Source organism: Piliocolobus tephrosceles, chromosome 3 (genome assembly GCF_002776525.5).
Source record: "Piliocolobus tephrosceles isolate RC106 chromosome 3, ASM277652v3, whole genome shotgun sequence".
Taxonomy (NCBI): Eukaryota; Metazoa; Chordata; class Mammalia; order Primates; family Cercopithecidae; genus Piliocolobus; species Piliocolobus tephrosceles.
Window position 1 is genome coordinate 121,182,975 of NC_045436.1, and position 24,593 is coordinate 121,207,567.

Genomic DNA, 24,593 nt, shown 5'->3' on the forward strand with positions numbered 1-24,593 from the left:
TGAATTTGAATGTTGGCTTGCCTTGCTAGGTTGGGGAAGTTCTCCTGGATAATATCCCGCAAAGTGTTTTCCAATTTGGTTCCATTCTCCCCGTAATTTTTAGGTACACCAATCAGACATAGATTTGGCCTTTTCACATAGTCCCATATTTCTTGGAGGCTTTGTTCATTTGGTTTTACTCTTTTTTCTCTAAACTTCTCTTCTTGCTTCATTTCATTCATTTGATCTTCAATCACTGATACGCTTTCTTCCAGTTGATTGAATCGGATACTGAAGCTTGTGCATTCATCACGTAGCTCTCGTGCCATGGTTTTCCGCTCCATCAGGTCATTTAAGGACTTCTCTACACTGGTTATTCTAGTTAGCCATTCATCTAATCTCTTTTCAGTGTTTAGCTTCTTTGCAATGGGTTCAAACTTCCTCCTTTAGCTCAGAGAAATTTGATCAGCTGAAGCCTTCTTCTCTGAGCTCGTCAAAGTCATTCTCTGTCCAGCTTTGTTCCATTGCTGGCAAGGAGCTGCATTCCTTTGGAGGGGGAGAGGCACTCTGATTTTCAGAATTTTCAGCTTTTCTGCTCTGTTTTTTCCCCATCTTTGTGGTTTTATCTACCTTTGGTCTTTGATGATGGTGACGTACAGATGGGGTTTTGGTGTGGACGTCCTTTCTGTTTGTTAGTTTTCCTTCTAACAGTCAGGACCCTCAGCTTCAGGTCTGTTGGAGTTTACTGGAGGTCCACTCCAGACCCTGTTTGCCTGGGTACCAGCAGCGGAGGTTGTAGAAGAGTGAATATTGTTGAACAGCCAGTGTTGCTGCCTGATTTTTCCTCTAGAAGTTTCATCTCAGAGGGGTACCTGGCTGTGTGAGCTGTCAGTCTATGCCTACTGGAGGGTGCCTCCTAGTTAGGTTATTCGGGGGTTGGGGACCCACTTGGGGAGGCAGTCTGTCCATTCTCAGATCTCAAACTCCATGCTGGGAGAACCACTACTCTCTTCAAAGCTGTCAGACAGGGACATTTAAGTCTGCAGAGGTTTCTGCTGCCTTTTGTTTGGCTATGCCCTGCCCCCAGAGGTAGAATCTACAGAGGCAGGCAGACCTCCTTGAGTTGCAGTGGGTGGAGCTTCCAGGCCACTTTGTTTACCTACTCAAGCCTCAGCAATAGTGGGCACCCTTGCCCCAGTCTCACTGCTGCTTTGCTGTTCAATCTCAGACTGCTGTGCTAGCAATGAGCGAGGTTCCATGGGCGTGGGACCCTCCGATCCAGGCACGGGATATAATCTCCTGGTGTTTCATTTGCTAAGACCATTGGAAAAGTGCAGTATTAGGGTGAGAGTGACCCAATTTTCCAGGTGCCTTCTGTCACAGCTTTACTTGGCTAGGAAAGGGAATTCCCTGACCACTTGCACTTCCTGGGTGAGGCAAAGCCTCACCCTGCTTTGGCTCATGCTCAGTGGGCTGCACCTACTGTCCTGCACCCACTGTCTGAGAAGCCCCAGTGAGATGAACCTTGTAGTTCAGTTGGAAATACAGAAATCACCCATCTTCTTCATCGCTCATACTGGGAACTGTAGACTGGAGCTGTTCCTATTCGGCCATCTTGGAACCACCCCTGACAAGCACATATCGTCTTAAAATCAACACCACAAGACATAGAAAAATTTCATCTCCCCCAAAATTTCCTTGTCATGAGGGCCCTCTTTGCCATCACCATACTGTGGCAATCTCTAATTTGTTTTTGTCTTTCCGATATTGCCTTTTATAGAAATGTCATATGAATGGAATTATGCAATATGTAACTTTTTGAATCTGAATTGTTTTATTCAGCATAATACCATCGAGCTATTCTCATTTAATTTGTACATATATTACTACTAATAGAGGAGAAAAATTAAGTACAGAAAGTTAAGTAGTTTACTCAAATCCATAATTAGTAGAAGACAGAAATTTGGTTCTGGATCTATTTCAAAGTTTTATGTTTCTTGTTTGCTGTCATATTGCCTCCTGTTGGCCTATAGCTTATTAAACTCCCACTGCCAATTCTGGAGTTTATGCTGATATTCAGACGTTTAGTCTTCTACACTCCTGCCATTAAATACACAAAAAGCTAAGAAGCCAGATTCCATTAGGATGCACAGAGAGATTCTGAACAAAATTCTTATGTTCTGCCACATTGGCATTCAGAGCAGTCATCTTTTACCTTAATATAGTCCATGATTCCCTTCTTATTTGTACCAGATAGTGTGAGGGGCATTTTGCATATATTGTTCCATATAATTCCTACAATAGTCTGGAAAGTTATTATTAATTCCATTTATGGACAAGGAAGTTAAGACACAAAATGGCCAACCAGCAGTTACAGAGTAAATCTAGGATTTGCAGGCAGATGTATCTCTCTCCAAAGTTAGAGCTCTGTCTATGAGGACTTCTACCACTCACAATAGAAGCTGTTGTTTATTGCCATTGTGCTAGACAATTTCACATACATTATGCAATTTAATACTGACAAAGGTCTTGCATATAGATGGTATTAACCCATTCTAAATAGGAGAAAAATGATTCTCAAAGGATTTAAGTAACCTGTTCAAATTAACTAACAGAGTCAGAATTCCATTCCATGCCCTATTCAGTATTCCGTGAAGCACTGTGCCAGAAGAAAAGAAGGAAAAAGAGGGAAAGAAAGGAAAAGGAAGAAAAGAATGTTCCTATGTGTGTTCCTTGTATCAATAGAATAACCTTCATTAAGGTTTTATCTATTAAATATTAGCTAAGAAAACATATGCAAACAAAGCACAGTCCTAATAATAATAGCCAGTGTTTCTGCCATGCTTCCATTGCATGAGGCACTATTTTAAACATTTTACATTCACAGCATTAACTCACATATGTTTCACAAAAAACCCAAAAGATGATAATTAGTATTATTCCTATTTTACAGACTTGGAAACTTCTGAGATTTGGACCTTGGCACTCCTAGAGAGCCTATGCACTTAAAGCACTCTGTTGTACTGTGTAGAAAGATTTCAAATGTGCTTTCCTCAAGTGCTAGAAGCAATGACTGTGGAAATCCTCTATTTAAAGTAGTGTTACCCCTTAAATGGGTACCATTTGGTTATAAGTGTATGATCAAGGCTAAACACTAAATATTTTCGTCCTTCATACTCTTGGCAAAAAAAAAAAAAAGGGAGATCTGTGTTTTGCAAAATGGAATGATCTTCACAGTGTTAAACGAATACAACCAAACTACACAATAATGTACACAAGGTGATACTTTTAAATTAAAATGCATAAATGGTTTTTATGCATTATAAGCATTAACACCGCTCCTCCAAACACTAGTTGCTTCTGAGGGAGAAGGAAAGGGACCAAGATTAGGTCATGATCAAACATGGTTTTAGTCTCTTTTTTTTTTTTTTTTTTTTTTTTTTTTTTTTTTTACTAAGGTCATGTATTCATATGTTGTTTGTCTAATTGAAAATGTTTATTTCTTCTCTTTTTTTTCATTCTGATAAATGTCTCTCAACGTTTATCACATTAAGTCATTTGAGGAAACATATAGTTTTATATTAATTTATTTGCCTGTACTCTCAGAAGTAGGCATTTAAAAAAATTATTATGTACTAGTAAATTCACTATACTTCTGTGAGATGCGGAGATACCTGCTGTTCAATATGAATTTATGGAATGTTTCTTGAGTTATATTTTTATTATGTATTTAGATTTCAAGAAGATCTGTTTGTTTTTATCTAGAGCTTTTATGTGACAGCTGCTTTAAGATACTTGTATACCTACCATAATCTCTTTTAAACTCTTAATTCTAGTACATTCCTAAGATATTTCTCATTCTAATCTTTGTAACCAGTTTATCCTCCTTTAACAAAATTAGTCCATACCAAAAAAAATATTGCTTTCTTGTTGGGACTATGCTGTCTGTGGCTTTCTTCAAGGTATTCCATGGGTTGAAATTTCTCTGTTCAGACTTGTCTAACTAGTTTCATTTCAACTACTTGTAATTTGTTTCCTTATTTCTTTGAGCCGTAGACTTCTAATACATCTAGAGATGTCATATAGTTGATTAGAAAGTTGAGTTCAGTGGGTGCAGACCTGCAAGATCATATTCTTCCTCCTGTACATGATGTATCGGTAAGTTCAGTTCTGTTTTATAGACGGCTTGTTTGCTGTACTATCAGTGGCCACATTCCTGATGTGTAGAGGACTGCTAGTGAGGTGTCTTTAGTGGATTCAATCTGCATTGGATTTTTTAAAATTTCTGGAATTATTATAGCATCCTGGATTAATTAATTCCTCTCTGTGAAATCAATGTTTTTGCATAAAAATTGTTGGCATTATTTCATGTGGCCAAGTTCAATAGTTAAGATTTTAGAAAAGGCTAATGAAAAACTATATTACATTGTGTCTTAATTGGTTTTGATTTTTTGTGTCTGTGGAAGGAGGGTGTTTATGTGTTTTAAAACAAGCCTCCTTTCAGCAATATTGACAAAATTTAGCTTCTATGGCATTTTCTCTTTTGCTGTGTTTACTTGTACTTTTGGTGGGTCCTTGTGGGACTAATGCAGATTGAGAGGTAAATAGCTGCAGAGACACCTGCCTCTATCGTAGGAGACCCAGGGCTTCTATATGGGAAAATGAGAAAATGAGCTCAATATTGAGAAAACATGCTTATTCGCTACAATTCTTCCTATTACATTTTGAAGAAAAATACATAAATTATTTGGATGTTGTTTTTCAAAATAATGTATGCCATGTGCAAAGAATATGAAAAAAGATTCCTTGGCATAACTTCATATACAGTTAAAATGGTGATTTTAAATAGCCATGGTGATAATAATATTTCATCATTGTTTAGATTTAAACTATTTTCAAAACATCTTTATGTATGTTATTTTCTTTAATAGCTAAGACAGCCTTATGGCTAAGTAGAACAAGTATCGCAAGTATCGTTACCTCCCATTTTAAAGCAAGAAATTTGAGGGAAACAGAAGTTAGGGGACGTCTCCAGGTCTGGAGGGCTGTCGGAAGCCAGAATCATGGCTATAATTCCTTGGATTCTTCAACTCCTTAGAGTCCAGTCTTCCTTATCAGCTACTGCAGCCTGTCTGGGTGGCAAGGATTCCACTTGGTGAATTTCAGAGATGGTAATTTGATACGAGATTGATCACTAAGTTAGTGAACTTCACCAGGCTTCCTTCCCCATTTATAAAATGCATATTTGCATCAGTCCCTCAGTAACCACATAGTAATTGACAAAAAGTCTCTTGAGACCCTCAGCAAGGGTCTTCAATGCTTCAAACATAACCAGCACTCCATAAATATTTGTTGAACAAATGAATGGGTAAGCAGATATAAATATCTAGCATTAATGTTTTACTGTTTAAAAAATTTTTTTAAATTAATATTTTACTATTAAATTATTGAAGTATATTGAACATGGAAATGCATATCCATGTTTATAGAATCATGATATTGTAAAACAGGATTTTCAGTTTTTCATATTTCATATTCTCCAAATCATTCTTTTAAAATGTCAAACTCATGGGCACCAAAGTGTCCTTTTCTATGAACATTAATATATTTATAGGAGTGTTTGCAGCTTAGGGAAGTAAGTTACAAGGGTAGAATCAGTGGTCAATGCCATTGTTCCAGACACCAGTGAGACCTGCTGGTAAAGAAAGGAAACAGGCTGGGTGTGGTGGCTCATGCCTCTAATCCCAGCACTTTGGGAGGCTGAAGCAGGCAAATCACTTAAGGTTAGAAGTTAGAGACCAGCCTGGCCAACATAGTGAAACCCCATCTCTACTGAAAATACAACAATTAGCTTGGCATGGTGGCGCATGCACTTGTAGGCCCAGCTACTTGGGAGGGTGAGGCAAGAAAATCACTTGAACCCGGGAGTCGGAGGTTGCAGTGAGCCAAGATCATGCCACTATATTCTAGCCTGGACAACAGAACAAGAATCTGTCTCAAGAAAAAAAAAGAAAAAAAAAAAAAAAGAAGAAAAGAAAGAAAGAAAAGAAAAAGATAGGAAATGGTGGGAAACATTGAATGGTTATGGTTTCTTTAAGCCAAATTCATGCAATATTAATTTAGGATTTGGAAGATTTGCAGGAGATGTCACATCACACAAACAGGTAGGCTTAAGGATTGGGGCAAAGCAGATGGTTAATAATTATTACAATACCCTATGTCTCACCTACAATCATTCTACAATATGTTCTACAGTCATGCTTGCCATTCTTACTTCTCCATTAACAAGAAACACAATGTGGAAGCCTTGTCAAATATATTCGATTCGTATGCTTGCTCTTTCTGCTATCATGAACCTTGGATCTCTTCTCTATGGGTTCTGTTACTCTCTTTTCTGTATTGCAGGGATTCTTTCTGTTTTGGTGTAAATCTCTGTTTGAATTTTCCTTTAGGAATACCCATACACCTACTTTTTCCTACACTTTTGTTAATTGAATGATTCACTCACTTAAGTACCTCAATGATCTTTCTAACAAAAGATAAAATACCAAATGACTTCTTCAGGTGAAATTCTTATCCTGTTCCCGGAAGTCTGGCATCTCTCTTTCCCCATAGCTCTTTATTTTCAGTATTGTTTAATAAATGCAAAAAATCAAAATTCTCCTCTTCCTCATCACATTTAGAGAAAAAGACAGTCCCAGGCAGGTCCTTCGCAAGCTTTCATGTTTTATATTTTAATTTCACTTCAGATGATTGCTTTAATCAACTTTTAATTTGCCATGAGCATTTCCTAATATATCCTAAATTTATACCTTCAGAATTAAAAATAGCAAACTCTCCATGTTAGTTACTAGTTACTAAACTTGTTATAAATTACCAATTAAATATTATTTTTAGGCTAGTTTTCAGCAAACTCATAGTGCTTACTATAAATAAGCATTCAAAGTATAATATACATATTACATTACGTTGGTGCATTTAATTCTCTCAGCAATCCTATGATTTAGGTAATATTATCTCCATTTTACAGGTGAAGAAAGTAGCCCAATATCACAAGCTAATAAGTGGAGGAGCTGGAATTTCAACCTGAACAATAGAACCAGAGCCTGAGTTTAACTAATAGGGCAACTTAACTGTCTTTCTTTCTTTTTAGTAATTTCTAAGAGAAGAATAACTGTTTTTTAATTTAATGTAATTTAATTTTAATTTCAACTTTTATTTTAGCTATGGTGGATACATCTGCAGGTTTGTTACACAGATATATTGCAAGTGGGCAAAGCACCCAACAGGTAGTTTTCCACCTATGCCCTCCTCCCAATCTTCTTTCTCTAGTAGTCTGCAGTGTCTATTATTCCCATGTTTATGTCTATGTGTGCTCAATGTTTATCCCCCATTTATAAGTGAGAACATGTCTTATTTGGTTTTCAGTTCCTGCATTAGTTTGCTTAGGATTATGGTCTCCAACTTCTTCTATGTTGCTGAAAGGACATGACTTCATTTTTTACAGCTGCATAGTTTCCCATGGTTTAGATGTATGACATTTAAAAAAAATTTTTTTTATTATTATACTTTAAGTTCTATGGTACCTGTGCATAACATGCAGGTTTGTTACATATGTATACTTGTGCCATGTTGGCGTGCTGCACCCATCAACTCGTCAGCACCCATCAACTCATCATTTACATCAGGTATAACTCCCAATGCAATCCCTCCCCCCTCCCCTCTCCCCATGATAGGCCCCAGTGTGTGATGTTCCCCTTCCGGAGTCCAAGTGAGCTCATTGTTCAGTTCCCACCTATGAGTGAGAACACGCGATGTTTGGTTTTCTGTTCTTGTGATAGTTTGCTGAGAATGATGGTTTCCAGCTGCATCCATGTCCCTACAAAGGAAATAAACTCATCCTTTTTTATGGCTTCATAGTATTCTATCGTGTATATGTGCCACATTTTCTTAATCCAGTCTGTCACAGATGGACATTTGGGTTGATTCCAAGTCTTTGCTATTGTGAATAGTGCCGCAATAAACATACGTGTGCATGTGTCTTCATAGCAGCATGATTTATAATCCTTTGGGTATATACCCAGCAATGGGATGGCTGGGTCATATAGTATTTCTAGTTCTAGATCCTTGAGGAATTGCCATAATGTTTTCCATAATGGTTGAACTAGTTTACAGTCCCACCAACAGTGTAAAAGTATTCCTAATTCTCCACATCCTCTCCAGCACCTGTTGTTTCCTGACTTTTTAGTGATTGCCTTTCTAACTGGTGTGAGATGGTATCTCATTGAGGTTTTGATTTGCATTTCTCTGATGGCCAGTGAGGACGAGCATTTTTTCATGTGTCTGTTGGCTGTATGGATGTCTTCTTTTGAGAAATGTCTGTTCATATCCCTTGCCCACTTTTTGAAGGGGTTGTATGTTTTTTTCTTGTAAATTTGCTTGAGTTCTTTGTAGGTTCTGGATATTAGCCCTTTGTCAGATGAGTAGATTGCAGAAATTTTCTCCCATTCTGTAGGTTGCCTGTTCACTCTAATGGTAGTTTCTTTTGCTGTGCAGAAGCTCTTTAGTTTAATTAGATCACATTTGTCAATTTTGGCTTCTGTTGCCATTGCTTTTGGTGTGTTAGACATGAAGTCCTTGCCCATGCCTATGTCCTGAATGGTATTACCTAGGTTTTCTTCTAGGGTTTTTATGGTATTAGGTCTAATATTTAAGTCTCTAATCCATCTTGAATTAATTTTCATATAATGAGTAAGGAAAGGATCCAGATTCAGCTTTCTACTTATGGCTAGCCAATTTTCCCAGCACCATTTACTAAATAGGGAATCTTTTCCCCATTTCTTGTTTTTCTCAGGTTTGTCAAAGATAAGATGGCTGTAGACGTGTGGTATTATTTCTGAGGACTCTGTTCTGTTCCATTGGTCTATATATCTGTTTTGGTACCAGTACCATGCTGCTTTGGTCACTGTAGCCTTGCAATATAGTTTGAAGTCAGGTAGCATGATGCTTCTAGCTTTGTTCTTTTGGTTTAGAATTGTCTTGGCAATGCGGGCTCTTTTATGGTTCCATATGAACTTTAAAGTAGTTTTTTTCCAATTCTGTGAAGAAACTCATTGGTAGCTTGATGGGGATGGCATTGAATCTATAAATTACCTTAGGCAGTATGGCCATTTTCACGATATTGATTCTTCCTATCCATGAGCATGGTATGTTCTTCCATTTGTTTGTGTCCTCTTTTATTTCACTTAGCAGTGGTTTGTAGTTCTCCTTGAAGAGGTCCTTCACATCTCTTGTAAGTTGGATTCCTAGGTATTTTATTCTCTTTGAAGCAATTGTGAATGGAAGTTCATATCTGATTTGGCTCTCTGTTTGTCTGTTACTGATGTATAAGAATGCTTATGATTTTTGCACATTGATTTTGTATCCTGAGACTTTGCTGAAGTTGCTTATCAGCTTAAGGAGATTTTGGGCTGAGATGATGGGGCTTTCTAAATATACACTCATGTCATCTGCAAACAGGGACAATTTGTCTTCTTCTTTTCCTAATTGAATACCCTTTATTTCTTTCTCTTGCCTGATTGCCCTAGCCAGAACTTCCAACACTATGTTGAATAGGAGTGGTGAGAGAGGGCATCCGTGTCTTGTGCCAGTTTTCAGGGGGAATGCTTGCAGTTTTTGCCCATTCAGTATGATATTAGCTGTGGGTTTGTCATAAATAGCTCATATTATTTTGAGATATGTTCCATCAGTACTTAATTTATTGAGAGTTTTTAGCATGCAGGGCTGTTGAATTTTGTCAAAGGCCTTTTCTGCAACTATTGAGATAATCATGTGGTTTTTGTCTCTGGTCCTGTTTATATGCTGGATTACGTTTAATGATTTGCGTATGTTGAACCAGCCTTGCATCCAAGGGATGAAGCCCACTTGATGATGGTGGATCAGCTTTTTGATGTGCTGCTGGATTCGGTTTGCCGATATTTTATTGAGGATTTTTGCATCCATGTTAGTTGGGGATATTGGTCTAAAATTCCCTTTTTTTTTGGTGTCTCTGTCAGCCTTTGATATCAGGATGATGCTGGCCTCATAAAATGAGTTAGAGAGGATTCCCTCTTTTTCTATTGATTGGAATAGTTTCAGAAGGAATGGTGCCAGCTCCTCCTTGTACATCTGGTAGAATTTGACTGTGAATCCCCCTGGTCCTGGAGTTTTTTTGGTTGGTAAGCTATTAATTATTGTCTCAATTTCAGAGCCTGTTATTGGTCTATTCTGAGATTCAACTTCTTCCTGGATTAGTCTTGGGAGGGTGCATATGTCGAGGAATTTATCCATTTATTCTAGGGTTTCTAGTTTATTTGCATAGAGGTGTTTTTAGTATTCTCTGATGGTAGTTTGTGTTTTTTGTGGAATCGGTGGTGATATCCCCTTCATCATTTTTTATTGTGTTTACTTGCTCCTTCTCTCTTTTCTACTTTATTAGTCTTGCTAGTGGTCTATCAATTTTGTTGATCTTTTCAAAAAACCAACTCCTGGATTCATTGATTTTTTGGAGGGTATTTTGTGTCTCTATCTCCTTCAGTTCTGCTCTGATCTTAGTTATTTCTTGCCTTCTGCTAACTTTTGAATGTGTTTGCTCTTGCTTCTCTAGTTCTTTTAACTGTGATATTAGAGTGTCAATTTTAGATCTTTCCAGCTTTCTCTTGTGCACATTTAGTGCTATAAATTTCCCTCTACACACTGCTTTAAATGTGTCCCAGAGATTCTGGTATGTTGTATCTTTGTTCTCATTGGTTTCAAAGAACATCTTTATTTCTGCCTTCATTTCATTATGTACCCAGTAGTCATTCAGGAGCAGGTTGTTCAGTTTCCATGTAGTTAAGCGGTTTTGATTGAGTTTCTTAATCCTGAGTTCTAGTTTGATTGCACTGTGGTCTGAGAGACAGTTTGTTATAATTCCTGTTCTTGTATATTTGCTGAGGAGTGCTTTACTTCCAATTATGTGGTCAATTTTGGAATAAGTGTGATGTGGTGCTGAGAAGAATGTATATTCTGTTGATTTGGGGTGGAGAGTTCTGTAGATGTCTATTAGATCTGCTTGGTGCAGAGTTGAGTTCAATTCCTGGATATCCTTGTTAACTTTCTGTCTCGTTGATCTGTCTAATGTTGACAGTGTGGTGTTGAAGTCTCCCATTATTATTGTATGGGAGTCTAAGTCTCTTTGTAAGTCTCTAAGGACTTGCTTTATGAATCTGGGTGCTCCTGTATTGGGTGCATATACATTTAGGATAGTTAGCTCTTCTTGTTGAATTGATCCCTTTACCATTATGTAATGGCCTTCTTTGTCTCTTTTGATTTTTGATGGTTTAAAGTCTGTTTTATCAGAGACTAGGATTGCAACCCCCCCTTTTTTTTTTTCTCCATTTGCTTGTTAGATCTTCCTCCATCCCTTTATTTTGAGCCTATGTGTGTCTCTGAATGTGAGATGGGTCTCCTGAATACAGCAAACTGATGAGTCTTGACTCTTTATCCAGTTTTCCAGTCTGTATCTTTTAATTGGACCATTTAGTCCATTTACATTTCAGCTTAATATTGTTATGTGTGAACCTGATGCTGTCATTATGATATTAACTGGTTATTTTGCTTGTTAGTTGATGCAGTTTCTTCCTAGCCTCGATGGTCTTTACATTTTGGCATGTTTTTGCAATGGCTGGTACTGATTGTTCCTTTCCATGTTTAGTGCTTCCTTCAGGGTCTCTTGTAAGGCAGGCCTGGTGGTGACAAAATCTCTAAGCATTTGCTTATCTGTAAAAGATTTTATTTCTCCTTCACTTATGAAACTTAGTTTGGCTGGATATGAAATTCTGGGTTTAAAATTCTTTTCTTTAAGAATGTTGAATATCAGCCCCCACTCTCTTCTGGCTGGTAGAGTTGCTGCTGAGAGATCTGCTGTTAGTCTGATGGGCTTCCCTTTGTGGGTAACCTAACCTTTCTCTCTGGCTGCCCTTAACAGTTTTTCCTTAATTTCAACTTCAGTGAATCTGACAATCATGTGTCTTGGAGTTGCTCTTCTTGAGGAGTATCTTTGTGACATTTTAAAAAACCGAAATCCACTATTGATGGGCACCTAGGTTGATTGCATGTCCTGCTATTGTGAATAGCACAGCAATAAACATATAAGTGCACATATCTTTTAGGTATAATGATTTGTTTTTCTTTGGGTATATACCTAGTAATGGGATTGCTGTGTTAAATAGCTCTGTCCTAAGTTCTTTGAGAAATCTCCAAACTGCTTTCCATTGTGGCTGAACTAGTTTACATTCCCACTAAAAGTGTATAAAAATTCCCTTTTCTCTGCAGTCCTACCAGCAACTGCAGTTTTTTGGCTCTGTAATAGTAGCCATTCTAACAGGTGTGAGAGAGTATTTCTCTGATGATTAGTAAGGTTGAGCATTTTTTCATATTTGTTGGCCACTTGCATGTCTTCTTTTAAGAAGTGTCTGTTCATACCTTTTGCCCATTTTAATGGGGTTATTTGTTTTTTGCTTGTTGATTTAAGTTTTTCATAGATTCTAAGTATTAGACCTTTGTCAGAGGCATGGTTTTTGAATACTTTCTCTGATTCTGTAGATTGTTTACTCTGTTGATAGTTTCTTTTGCTGTGCAGATACTTTTTAGTTTAATTAGGTCTCACTTATCAATTTTTGTTTTGTTGCAATTGCTTTTGGAGACTTCACCAAAAATTCTTCACCAGGGTTGATGTTAAGAAGGTTATTTGTTAGGTTTTCTAGAATTTGAGTAAAATATTCACAATAATAGTCAATCCATAAGGTTCTGTCTATAGTTAACGAATTGAAATAATGTGCTTGTCATTCAGATGTAAAAGCTGATTTGTAGCAACCTCTTCTTGATTTGTTTAGTTTCTTTTCCAAATGTCTGCCTGTATTAGTCCATTTTCATGCTGCTGATAAAGACATATCTGAGACTGGGCAATTTACAAAAGAGAGAGATTTAATGGATTCACAGTTCCATGTGGCTGGGGAGGCCTCGCAATCATGGCAGAAGGTGAAAGGCATGATTGTCTTTCTTACACAGTGGCAGACAAAGGAAAAGAGCTTTTGCAGGGAAACTCCTCCTTATAAAACCATCAGATTTTGTGAGACTTATTCATTATCACAAGAATAGCATGGGAAAGATCTGTCCTCATGATTCAATTACCTCCCATCAAGTCCCTCCCATGACACGTGGGAATTATGAGAGCTACAATTCAAGATGAGATTTGGATGGGGACACAGCCAAACCATATCATTTTGCCCCGGCTCCACCCAAATCTCATGTCCTCACATTTTAAAACCAACCATGCTTTCATCAGTCCTCCAAAGTCTTAACTGATTTAAGCATTAACTCAAAAGTCCACAGTCTCATCTGAAACAAGGCAAGTCCCTTCCACCTATGAGCCTGTGAAATCAAAAGCAAGTTAGTAACTTCCCAGACACAACAGAGGAACAGGCACTGGATAAATAGAACCATTTCAAATCAGAGAAATTGGCCAAAATAAAGGGGCTAAATGTCCCATACAAGTCTGAAATCCAGCAGAGCAGTCAAACCTTAAAGCTCCAAAATGATCTCCTTTGGTTCCATGTCTCAAATGCAGGTCACACTGATGCAAAAGGTGGGTTCCCATGGTCTTGGGCAGCTCCAACCCTATGGCTTTGCAGAGTACAGTCTCCTTTCTGGCTGCTTTCATGGGCTGGTGTTGAGTGTCTGTGGCTTTTCCAGGCACATGGTGAAAGCTGTCAGTGAACCTACCATTCTGGGGTCTGGAGGACAGTGGTCCTCTTCTTACAGCTCCATTAGGCAGCACTCCAGTAGGGACTCTGTGAGGAGGCTTTGACTCAATAGTTCCCTTCTGCACTTCCCTAGCAGAGGTTCTCCATGAGTGCCCCACTCCTGCACCAAACTTCTTCCTGGACTTCCAGGCATTTTCATACATCCTCTGAAATCTAGGTGGAGGTTGCCAAACCTCAATTCTTGACTTCTGTGTACCTGCAGGCTCAACCCCACATGGAAGCTGCCAAGGCTTGGGACTTGCACCTTCTGAAGCCACGACCCAAGCTGTAGCTTGGCCTCTTTAAGTCACAGCTAGAGCAACTGGGACACAGAGCAACAAGTCCCTAGACTGCACACAGCAAAGTGACCCTGGACCTGTCCACGAAACTATTTTTCCTCCTAGGTCTCCAGGCCTGTGATGGGAGGGGCTGTCTTGAAGACCTCTGACATGCCCTGGAGACATTTTCCCCATGTCTTGGTGATTAACATGCGTCTCCTCATTACTTATGCAAATGTCTGCAACCAGCTTGAATTTCTCCTCAGAAAATGGGATTTTCTGTTTCATCACATTGTCAAGATGCAAATTTTCTGGACTTTTATGTTCTGTCTTCCTTATAAAACTGAACACCTTAATAGTACCCAAGTCACCTTTTGAATGCTTTGCTGCTTAGAAATTTCTTTCGTCAGATACCCTAAATCATCTCTCTCAAGTTCAAAGTTCCACAAATCTCTAGGGTAGGGCAAAATGCCACCAGCCTCTTTGCTAAAACATAACAAGGGTCACCTTTGCTCTGGTTCCCAACAAGTTCCTTATCTCCATCTGAGACCATCTCAGCCTGGATTTCATTGTCTAGATCACTATCAGGTTTTTGCTCAAAGCCATTTAACAACTCTCTAGCTGTTGGGAAAACAGCTCCAAAATTTCCCAAATTGTCCTGTCTTCTTCTGAGCCCTCCAAACTGTTCCAACCTCTGCCTGTTACCCAGTTCCAAAGTTGCTTCCACATGTTCAGGTGTCTTTTCAGTGGCACCCCATTCTATTGGTACCAATTTACTGTATTAGTCCATTTTCACAGCGCTGATAAAGACATACCCAAGACTGGGCAATTTACAAAAGAAAGAGGTCTAATGGACTCATAGTTCCTTGTGGCTGGGGAGGCCTCAAATCATGGCAGAAGATGAAAGGCATGTCTTACATAGTGGCAGACAAGAGAAGAGAGCTTGTGCAGGGAAATTCCCCCTTATAAAACCATCAGATCTCATGAGACTTATTCACTATCATGAGAATTGCATGGGAAAGACCCACGTCCATGATTCAATTACCTCCCATTGGATCTCTCCCATGACACAGCAGGTGGGAATGGTAGGAGGTACAATTCAAGATAAGATATGGGTAAGGACACAGCCAAACTGTATCACTGCCATATAAGGAATAATATTTGATAGATAAAGAGAGAGGATGACAGAAATGTGTATAAAGTAGTTGGAAGCCTAGTTTGTAAGAATTTATGATCAGATAAGCATATGATTCCACAGTGGGTGATGATTCATTTGTAACGCATCGACAGCTACCATTTATTATACACTTACTAAATTTGAATCATTTTGTGCACATTATCTCATTTATTCCTTACAATCTTCGTATGAGTAAGTCCCTATGCCTGCCCTATTTTATAGGGGGAAAAAGTTGCCTCAGATCACAGAGTTACTGGACATTAAACTGAAGCTATCCATATCTTCCTATTCCCAACAGATTCATAGATATGTTTCTGAAATATCTCTGGCAATGACAAGAAATTGGCCCACTGGAGATATGAAAGTAATATAAGCAAGACCTGAATATACACTATTAAAGGCTTTTTTACAACATTATCAAGGTGATCTGGTTACAAACAGAACAGATAACTTTGAAGGGAGACAAATAAGTCCTTCCCTTACCTTATCTCTGCCACTTGTGTTGTTTTTCCTCTCTGAACCCGTTTCCTCATTAGTAAAATGGTAATAATAAAGCCTACCACATCAAGCTGTAGCAACAATTACATGAGATCACCTATATGACAACTCCTGACCCAGAGTAGGACTTATGCTAGAGTCCTTCATTTACTCATTTCATGGCTTTACATCTCTAGGTAGTATTTATTATGATCAATTTACAGGGGAGAAAACTGAAATTCAGAGAGGTTTTATAAACTCAAGATACATGTTAGAGTCATAAGCAAGGACTGACACCAAAGTCTACTGACCTTAAAAGGCAGTTTCCTATCTGCAATACCAAGATGCCTATAGAAGGTCTCTTTTTTTAAAATCTTAAACTCTCCTTTTTTTGTTGTTAATGTAATGGAAATTTGTTATTTGTGTTATTTTAAATACTTACAGAAAATAAGTTTACAATGGTTCATTATTTTCAATGTCATAGCACAGATTGAGACTAAAATACTAAATATTGCACCATGAATTGCATGAGGGTAGAGAAACCATGTTTTATTCATCCCTGCCTCCCTAAGCCAAACATGACATCTAAAATATAGTAGAGGCCCACTAAAACGTTGTGGGAAACAAAAATGGGTGGATAAGTGGATGGATGGATGGATAGATGGACAGTTGAATGGATCCTGAGACAGACAAAAGAAAGGACAACAAAGAAATCATAAATATTGTAATGGCTGGTAAATTCATAGAAGTAGTTTGTTAAGTCATATTTACATTGTACAGGACCCTGACACAGGCATTTGAATACAAACAATTCCTTTTGCACACAGGCATATCATTTCAACATGATCCTTAACCACCAACCTTATATATACCTTACAAACTTTTGTAGGTGATTCTGTACCTAGTGCCAAAACATGTTAAAGCTAAGTGTGCATACACACATGTACATACATAAACACACACGCACATACACACTGCATAATGTTAAGCATTACATACCTTTTCTAGAAAAGTAGAACATTCTGTAATAAGTTTTACTTTGTGGCTCAACCCTTTAATCAATTTTTAATAGTGTACTAATTAAATAGCATCTTCCTTTTATTATGTCATTCTAGGCCACACTGGAGTACACTTTTTGTTGGTTAATATTGCATTAAAAATATTCCAGTACTTCCTGATACCTTACCTAACTAAACTCTCTCATATGGGACAACTCCAAGATAATCTTAAAATCCAAAATGCTACTGTCATCAAAATTACATACAAAATATATCCTCACACGAAAATGCTCATTTTCTCAGCATGGCTGATTTCTATCAAGTATGTAATAATAATAACAATAAAAAGAATGATAACATCTCACATTTGTATATTATTTACTCTATGTAGGTTACATTTAATATGTATTCATGCATTTAATCTTCATATAAATCCTATGCGATAGGTATCAATTTTATTTGCATTTTACAAATGGAAGAACTAAGACACAAAAGGGTCAAATGCTTTGCCTCACATTGCAAAGCTAGCAAGTGGCCAACTGGGACTCGAACTCAAGCAGTCTGGCTCCAGATATTGGCTCTTATTGTTAATGCTGTACCACTCCCAATTAGAAGTCAGTTCACTCACGTCACATTAATTTAAACTAATATGTGACTGTGCTCTATCATTAATTCAAAGTCTAAGTTCAGTGCTATTGAAGAAAGCCTCTGCAGCTATAAGCTAGGATGATAAAACTACATATTTTGCTAATATCTCAAGGTGAGAGGGAGTTAAATGCCAGTCATAGTTCAGGATACAGCTAGAGAGGGATCATTAACTGAATGAGGGCAGGGAGATCTAGAAGGGATAAGAAACTGAAATTAATTTCACTGATTAGGGTTGGATGGACGCTAGAGGAAAGGCAGGGCAATAGGAACCTGTAGGAACTCCAGCCCGAGAGGCCAGATGTGATCAACAGTGAGTATCTGTGTGCTTGTCCCGGGGATGAAGTATACATCCATGGGGAACCCAGGAAAGGTGTTCTCAATCACCTTCAGCCTCGATCTCCTCGGTTATGCTTTAATTTTTCCCTTTTTCTGTTTTGTTTTGGTTAGTTTGCTTAATTTCTGTCCCTGGGACCAGGATGAAGGCATTTTTCTAGGCAGGTGAGGAAATGACATATTTTCTTTTCTTGGCTCCTAACTTTCCTTCCCTGAGTTCCCCAAACTCAGCTCAGCCTAAATCTCTTCATCATTTTCCACAGAGAATTACATTTGGTCTGGATTCACAGTGGTATTTTATTCAATGTTGCAATTCCCTCTTTGCTGCACCTCACCCCTACTCATATCTGGGAGTTAGAGGTAGAAGGAATAGAAAATGTTTTCTTTGTTTCTTCCTCTTCTGTGGACCTATCTGACCATGAGATATCCTATGAGAATATATCTAGAACCACCTTTTCAAAACTGTTCTGTGCAGCAGAAGGATCCCAAGAAATACTTTTTTTTTTTTTTTTTTTTTGGTCGAGATAGAGTTTCACTCTTGTTGCCCAGGCTGGAGTGCAATGGTGAGATCTCGGCTCACCACAACCTCTGCCTCCTGGGTCCAAGCAATTCTTCTGCCTCAGCCTCCCCAGTAGCTTGTATTACAGGCATGCACCACCATACCTTGCTAATTTTGTATTTTTAGTAGAGAAGAGGTTTCTCCATGTTGGTCAGGCTGGTTTCGAACTCCCGACCTCACATGATCCGCCCACCTTGGCCTCTCAAGGTGCTGGGATTACAGGCATGAGCCACCACACCTGGCCCCAAGAAATACTCTTTTACCACCATCCCAGTAGAGATGGGATTAAAAAGTATATTTAGAAAACTTTTATTCTAATCTAATTCAACCAGTAGTTTTCAAGTCTGTAAGAGCTAGGTGGTATATTAGGTAGGCCCTGGAGTTGTATTAGTTCTCAGATATATTTAAAAAACACTAAGAAAAGCTGCTCATCTTTAATCTCATTTGAAACCATTAAAGGCACTAAGATTTGCATAAGTGAGGATTCTATTTAACTTTATTTAAACCAGGGATCCCCAAGTCCTGGGCTGCAGATCTGCAGATCTGTACCAGTTCATGCCTGTTAAGAACTAGGCAGCACAGCACTAAGCGGGAGGTAAGCAGTAGGCAAGTGAGCATTACCACCCAAGCTCTGCCTCCTGTTAGATGAGCGAAGGCATTAGCTTCTCACAGAAGCATGAACCCTATTGTAAACTGCGCATGCAAGGGACCCAGGTTACACGCTTCTTATGAGAATCTAATGTCTGATAATCTGAGGTGGAACAGTTTCATTCCCAAACCATCCCCCCACCCCCATCCATGGAAAACTTGTCTTCCACAAAACCAGTCCCTGGTGCCAAAAAGGCTGGGGCTGTGGATTTAAACCATTTTTTCCAAATCTATTTGAATACGTGAAATCTCTCTTCCCTCCACTACTTGGAAACACCATTTGAGAAATGCCCCAATGCTGTGTATGATTTATTCACCATCTTCAAGATCTTGCACACTTAGGAGGAAGAAGATATGTGTACACATAACATATCAAGAATTAAAACATATAGAGAATATTTAGAAGAATAGCAAAAAGTGTCAAATTAAGTAAAAGACTTTGAAGTTTACAAACAACTCCAAATATGGTCACTAATTTTTCCATACACATTTATCTCACAGGCCTCTTTTCCATGACATTACTTTGGCCACCATTATGGGAACCTCTGTGGGGATGGGGAGCAAAGGAATTCTAACTTTGTGAAAGTATGTGAGAATTTAAAGCCAGTGGAAAGGGAGGAGATATGAAAGCAAAATCAAATTTGAAACATAATCACAATGAAGATTGGTGGAGCTTCTTATCAGTAAAACCACCTCTACACTCACTTTATAAAACCTTTCACTTACCTTTTATGCTACTTGAAGTTCCACAAATTGTTCATTTGGGTAAAAAGGAAGCCTATTCCGAAGAAGGAAAAAAAGTGTTTCCCAAGGACAATTTGACATCACAGAGAAACCAGGCTTCTAAGTCATAACAGCCACAGTAGGTTTTAACTCTGCGTACTGGCTGCGTGAATTGAGCAAGTTATTCACCTATAAAATGATGACGAATTATTCTACTGACAACAGTGTTTGGAGAATAAAATATATCAACAATCTCTACAAAGTCAGCACTTCCTAAATAGCAGTTCTATATTCTATCATTTTGGGTATTAAATGGTCATTCTAAAATAGTCATAGAATACCCAGACAGATATCCACATATCAGAGTATATTAAGTCACCACAAAATGTTGCTTTCCTTGTAGCAAATGACTAAGTTCAGTCCCTCAAAAAGAACCAGAATTTCCTTTAGTAAAAGTAGAGTTATCACTTTGCTTCTATAAGTACTTTCTTTCAGAAATAGGTCCTAGGCTAGGAAAAGGGAAGCAAAGCTTTCTGGGTGAAATGGCTTCACAGAATTTAGTACCTTAGAACCTTTGTTCAGTTACATTGGGAGTTAAATAGACTTGTAGTTTGGCCTGGAAATCTGACCAATAATCCCTTTTAAAATCAGATAGTCTATTTTGGACTTCTTCATGAAGACTTGTGGAAAAATATCCTATCTGTAAATTGGCATTTGTGTAATAGTCACATGCATCTACATTTATACACTATTAATATATCTACAAGAAAGCAAAAAACAAAAAACAAAAACAAACAAACAAAAAAATCTCCCCCAAAGAAGAGACTTGGAGCTTAGAGATAAAATGATAAAGGAATGTGGTTGATCCTCGAGTGGCCAAAGTGGCTGCCTTCAGGGAAAGGCTTTTCTAGGGAAAGTAAGACCCTTGTGAAGTAAAGGGTTTACAATGTCTTTGTCTTGACTCAAGTTGTCTTTGATCTCACATACACAGAAGTTGCCAGCTTAGAACTTTGTTACTGAGAAACTGCAATTCCCAGGTCTGATCATTAACAATCCATACTGCTTTGTATATTCTTCAATGAAAGTGTCTTTCAGTCTGCAAGATTGCAGAAAGCAAAGTCATGAAATTATTCAAATTATCACCAAGTTTTAATTGACAGTATCTTTAGAAAAAAACTGGCATGACTGCATCCTTCTAAATCCCAAATAATCAAACAGAATGAAGGTCTAATGGATTTGGTCTAATTGGATTTCATGGAAATTATAGGTTGTGCTACTCTGAGTAAGGATAATGTGTTACTGTGAATAAGGATCATCTGTACTCTGTGGACTCACATCCATTTGGGCTGTCTGTCCCACAAGGGTCTGCCCCATCTCTTGTTTGGCCAGGTGACCTCCAAAGGTGATGCCTACCTTTGCCTTAGGCTCTTCCACCTCACCACGGGCTCCTTCTTGGTCACCATAGGCTCTTCCACCTCACCACGGGCTCCTTCTTGGTCACCAAGTCTCTTCCACCTCACCACGGGCTCCTTCTTGGTCACCATAACATCCCCAAAGACTGCAGAGTGTCAAGTAGTCATAATCAGGGATTACTTTTAGCTTTCTTCCCATTTTAATTTTTAAGAGTTTACTTTGTATTTCCAAAATTACTACCTCAGTAAAATATCCTTTAGTTATTTTTAATTCTAGGCTTACCATAAAATTCCCTTTTCATCAAATAGTTCTCCCTCACCACCCCTACAAAAATGAAAGAATATTTAAATCTCACTTGCTTTCTCTGAAGGCTATAGGTTTCTGTTCATTTTCCTGAAAGTCATAGTATTTTCAGTTATGGCATGCAGAATTCTAAGAAAGCCCCCAAGATTCCCACCCTCCGGTGTACATACCAGAGGGTGTACCAATTATTGTTGGTACCAGTACCAATTATTCAGTCAAACACTAATTGGTACCAAAATATTGGTACTGGTACCAATTATTCAAACACTAATCTGGGTGCTGCTATGAGGACATTTTGCAGATATAATAAAGGCCCCAATAAATCAATTGGCTTGAAGATGGGAGAGAATCCTTGACGGGCCTACCCTAATCGGATGACATTTTTAAAGAGCTCCGGCTTTCCCAATTAGAGAGATTCAAAGTGTGAGAGAGAATTGTTGTGAGGGAGATTCTCCACTGCTGGCTTTGAAGATGGAGATGGCCAAGTGACAAGTAATGGATGGCATCTGGGAGCTGAGAGAGGCCTCTGACTCACAGCCAGTAAGAGAACAGAGACCTCAGTTCAGCTTCAAGGAACTGAGTTCTGCCTAATACCTAAATCGGCTTGGAGGAGGATCACAAATTTCAGATGAGAAAGCCCCAATCAACACCTTGATTTCATCCATGTGAGATCCTGAGCAGAAAGCCCATCCATGCCACATACAGAGCTGTGAGCTAATAAATAAGTGTTGCTTTGATCTGCTAAATTTGTGGTAATTTGTTACAAAGCAATAGAAAATTAATACACCTGTGTTTGTTTTATTAACACAAGCAAAGCATAAAAAAACGCAGAAGCAAAATGGTGCATCTTTAATTTCAAAAAGGTTAGATCCCAAAAGCCTTTACCAAGTGTATTTCTTTTCAAATCTGAAGTAATATTCCAAAAATGACTAATATGACCTCTCCAGAATGGGAAGGTGATGATACTTTTTTTTTGAGATGGAGTCTCGCCCTGTCACCCAGGCTGGAGTCCAGTGGCACCATCTCGGCTCACTGCAACCTCTGCCTCCTGGGTTCAAGCAATTCTGGTGCCTCAGCCTCCCAAGTAGCTGGAATTACAGGTATACACCACCACACCCAGCTAATTTTTGTATTTTTACTAGAGATGAGGTTTCACCATGTTGGTCAGGAGAGTCTTGAACTCCTGACCTTAAGTGACCTGCCCACCTCAGCCTCCCAAAGTACCGGGATTACAAGCGTGAGCCACCACACCCAGTGGTGATACATTTTTGTTTTTACGTATTCCTTGTTTATATTGATAAAAGTGGGCAGTAAGTTGAAAATTTATTCATATAGGATTTAGTAGCTGCAGCTTTATCCTATGGCTTCTGCAGCTTTTGTAATCTGGCAGTGCACATCTACTATATTATCTAAATGTTTCCTCAAAAGGAGAAACACTCTTTAACAACTTATCACTCTAATCTGTTGGCCACCATTTTCCCTCAGATGCTCACAGCTCCTTCTGTGGGATTTGAAGATATGACTTCCATGACACTTGATCAGTATGTCAATGGGTATTGAACCACTCTTGAGCTCGCATCCCACGGTTCAGTTCCCATCAGTGTGACTTTATGTGTGCCTTGGTGGTGGGAAATGTGATTCTTTCATCTACTTTCTCCATTTATCTTACTCAGAGGAACCGTGCTCTAATTGGAAAATCGATTGAAAGCTTATAAATTTCCTTGAGTTTTAACTTTTCTCCTTTGGTCTTTTTCTTTTCAAATGACTTGAAGGCGTATTGATAAGCTTCTATGAGAAAATGAAGGGTTGAACAAATTGAACATGTATGACTGAATGAATAGATTAATACATAAATGGTAAATTTATTCAATAATTTGAATGAAATCAATCGAGAGGCACTGAGAATAAATTTGTGTCCTAGAAGTTAGAAGACCTGAGTCTGAGATAACTAGTAGTTCTATTACACGGAAAAAATTACTTAATCATCACTGGACTTCATTTTCCTCATTTGGAAAGTAATTCAATCACACTAAACAGTCTTTAAGCTCTCCTTCACTTATGAATATATGTTTTAAGCCATTTAAGATGTTAAATAATGTCACATCCCCTGGGACTTCTGTTTGTTGTTCTATTTGAGCATGTTAGCTCGTGTCTATCAGAGTACCTGCTGCCTTTCCATAGCCAATTCTTTAGATTATTTTTAATCAGTCAGTGAACACATGGTCAATATTTACTCAATAGCATTCAAGTCTCCCACATTCCACTAGGATTCTTGATTAATTTTATTACTTATGCCAAAACTATTATCTTCTTAACTATTTTAGGTCCAAACAGTTTTACCTTTTATCCTGGCATTTATATATAAAATAAAGTTTCATAAGGCCAGGCACGGTGGCTCACGCCTGTAATCCCAGCACTTTGGGAGGCTGAGGTGGGCGGATCACGAGGTCAGGAGATGGAGACCATCCTGGCTAACACGATGAAACCCCGTCTCTACTAAAAATACAAAAAATTAGCAGGGCGTGGTGGCGGGCGCCTGTAGTACCAGCTACTCAGGAGACTGAGGCGGGAGAATGGCGTGAACACGGGAGGCGGAGCTTGCAGTGAGCAGGATCGTGCCACTGCACTCCAGCCTGGGCGACAGAGTGAGACTCTGTCTCAAAAAAACAAAACAAAACAAAACAAACTGTTTTATAGTCAAAAGAAAAACTTTATATGAATCAAACGATCCTGTGAAGAAACTATGAAAAATATCCTCTCTTTCCAAAAAAAAATTTAGGCTATCAATATATACACATAAAGAGATAAACACCGGGCCGGGCGCGGTGGCTCAAGCCTGTAATCCCAGCACTTTGGGAGGCCGAGATGGGTGGATCACAAGGTCAGGAGATCGAGACCATCCTGGTCTACACGGTGAAACCCGTCTCTACTAAAAATACAAAAAACTAGCCGGGCGAGATGGCGGGCGCCTGCAGTCCCAGCTACTGGGGAGGCTGAGGCAGGAGAATAGTGTGAACCCGGGAGGCGGAGCTTGCAGTGAGCTGAGATCCGGCCACTGCACTCCAGCCTGGGCGACAGAGCGAGACTCCGTCTCAAAAAAAAAAAAAAAAAAAAAGGTAAACTCCGATAAAATGGGTAAGTAAAATTCGCTATGATAGCAAGTTTTAGAGAACAAGCACGGGAGTTAGTCGACCTGGCCTCTTAAACAGATATCCTCCCTCTCATCCTCTGTTA

The 24,593-nt window shown here is 38.7% G+C and overlaps 1 protein-coding gene across 1 annotated transcript in view; it reads left to right on the plus strand.

The window, feature by feature from the left end:
* The first annotated feature begins 3,990 nt into the window (after window positions 1–3,990).
* TMPRSS11A (transmembrane serine protease 11A) overlaps window positions 3,991–24,593 on the plus strand; it is a 60,076-nt gene continuing 39,473 nt past the window's right edge. Inside the window, exon 1 of the mRNA XM_023232162.2 lies at window positions 3,991–4,137. Coding sequence (XP_023087930.1) covers window positions 4,127–4,137 — 11 coding nt within the window. The 5' untranslated portion in view covers window positions 3,991–4,126. The remainder of the gene's footprint in view (window positions 4,138–24,593) is intronic.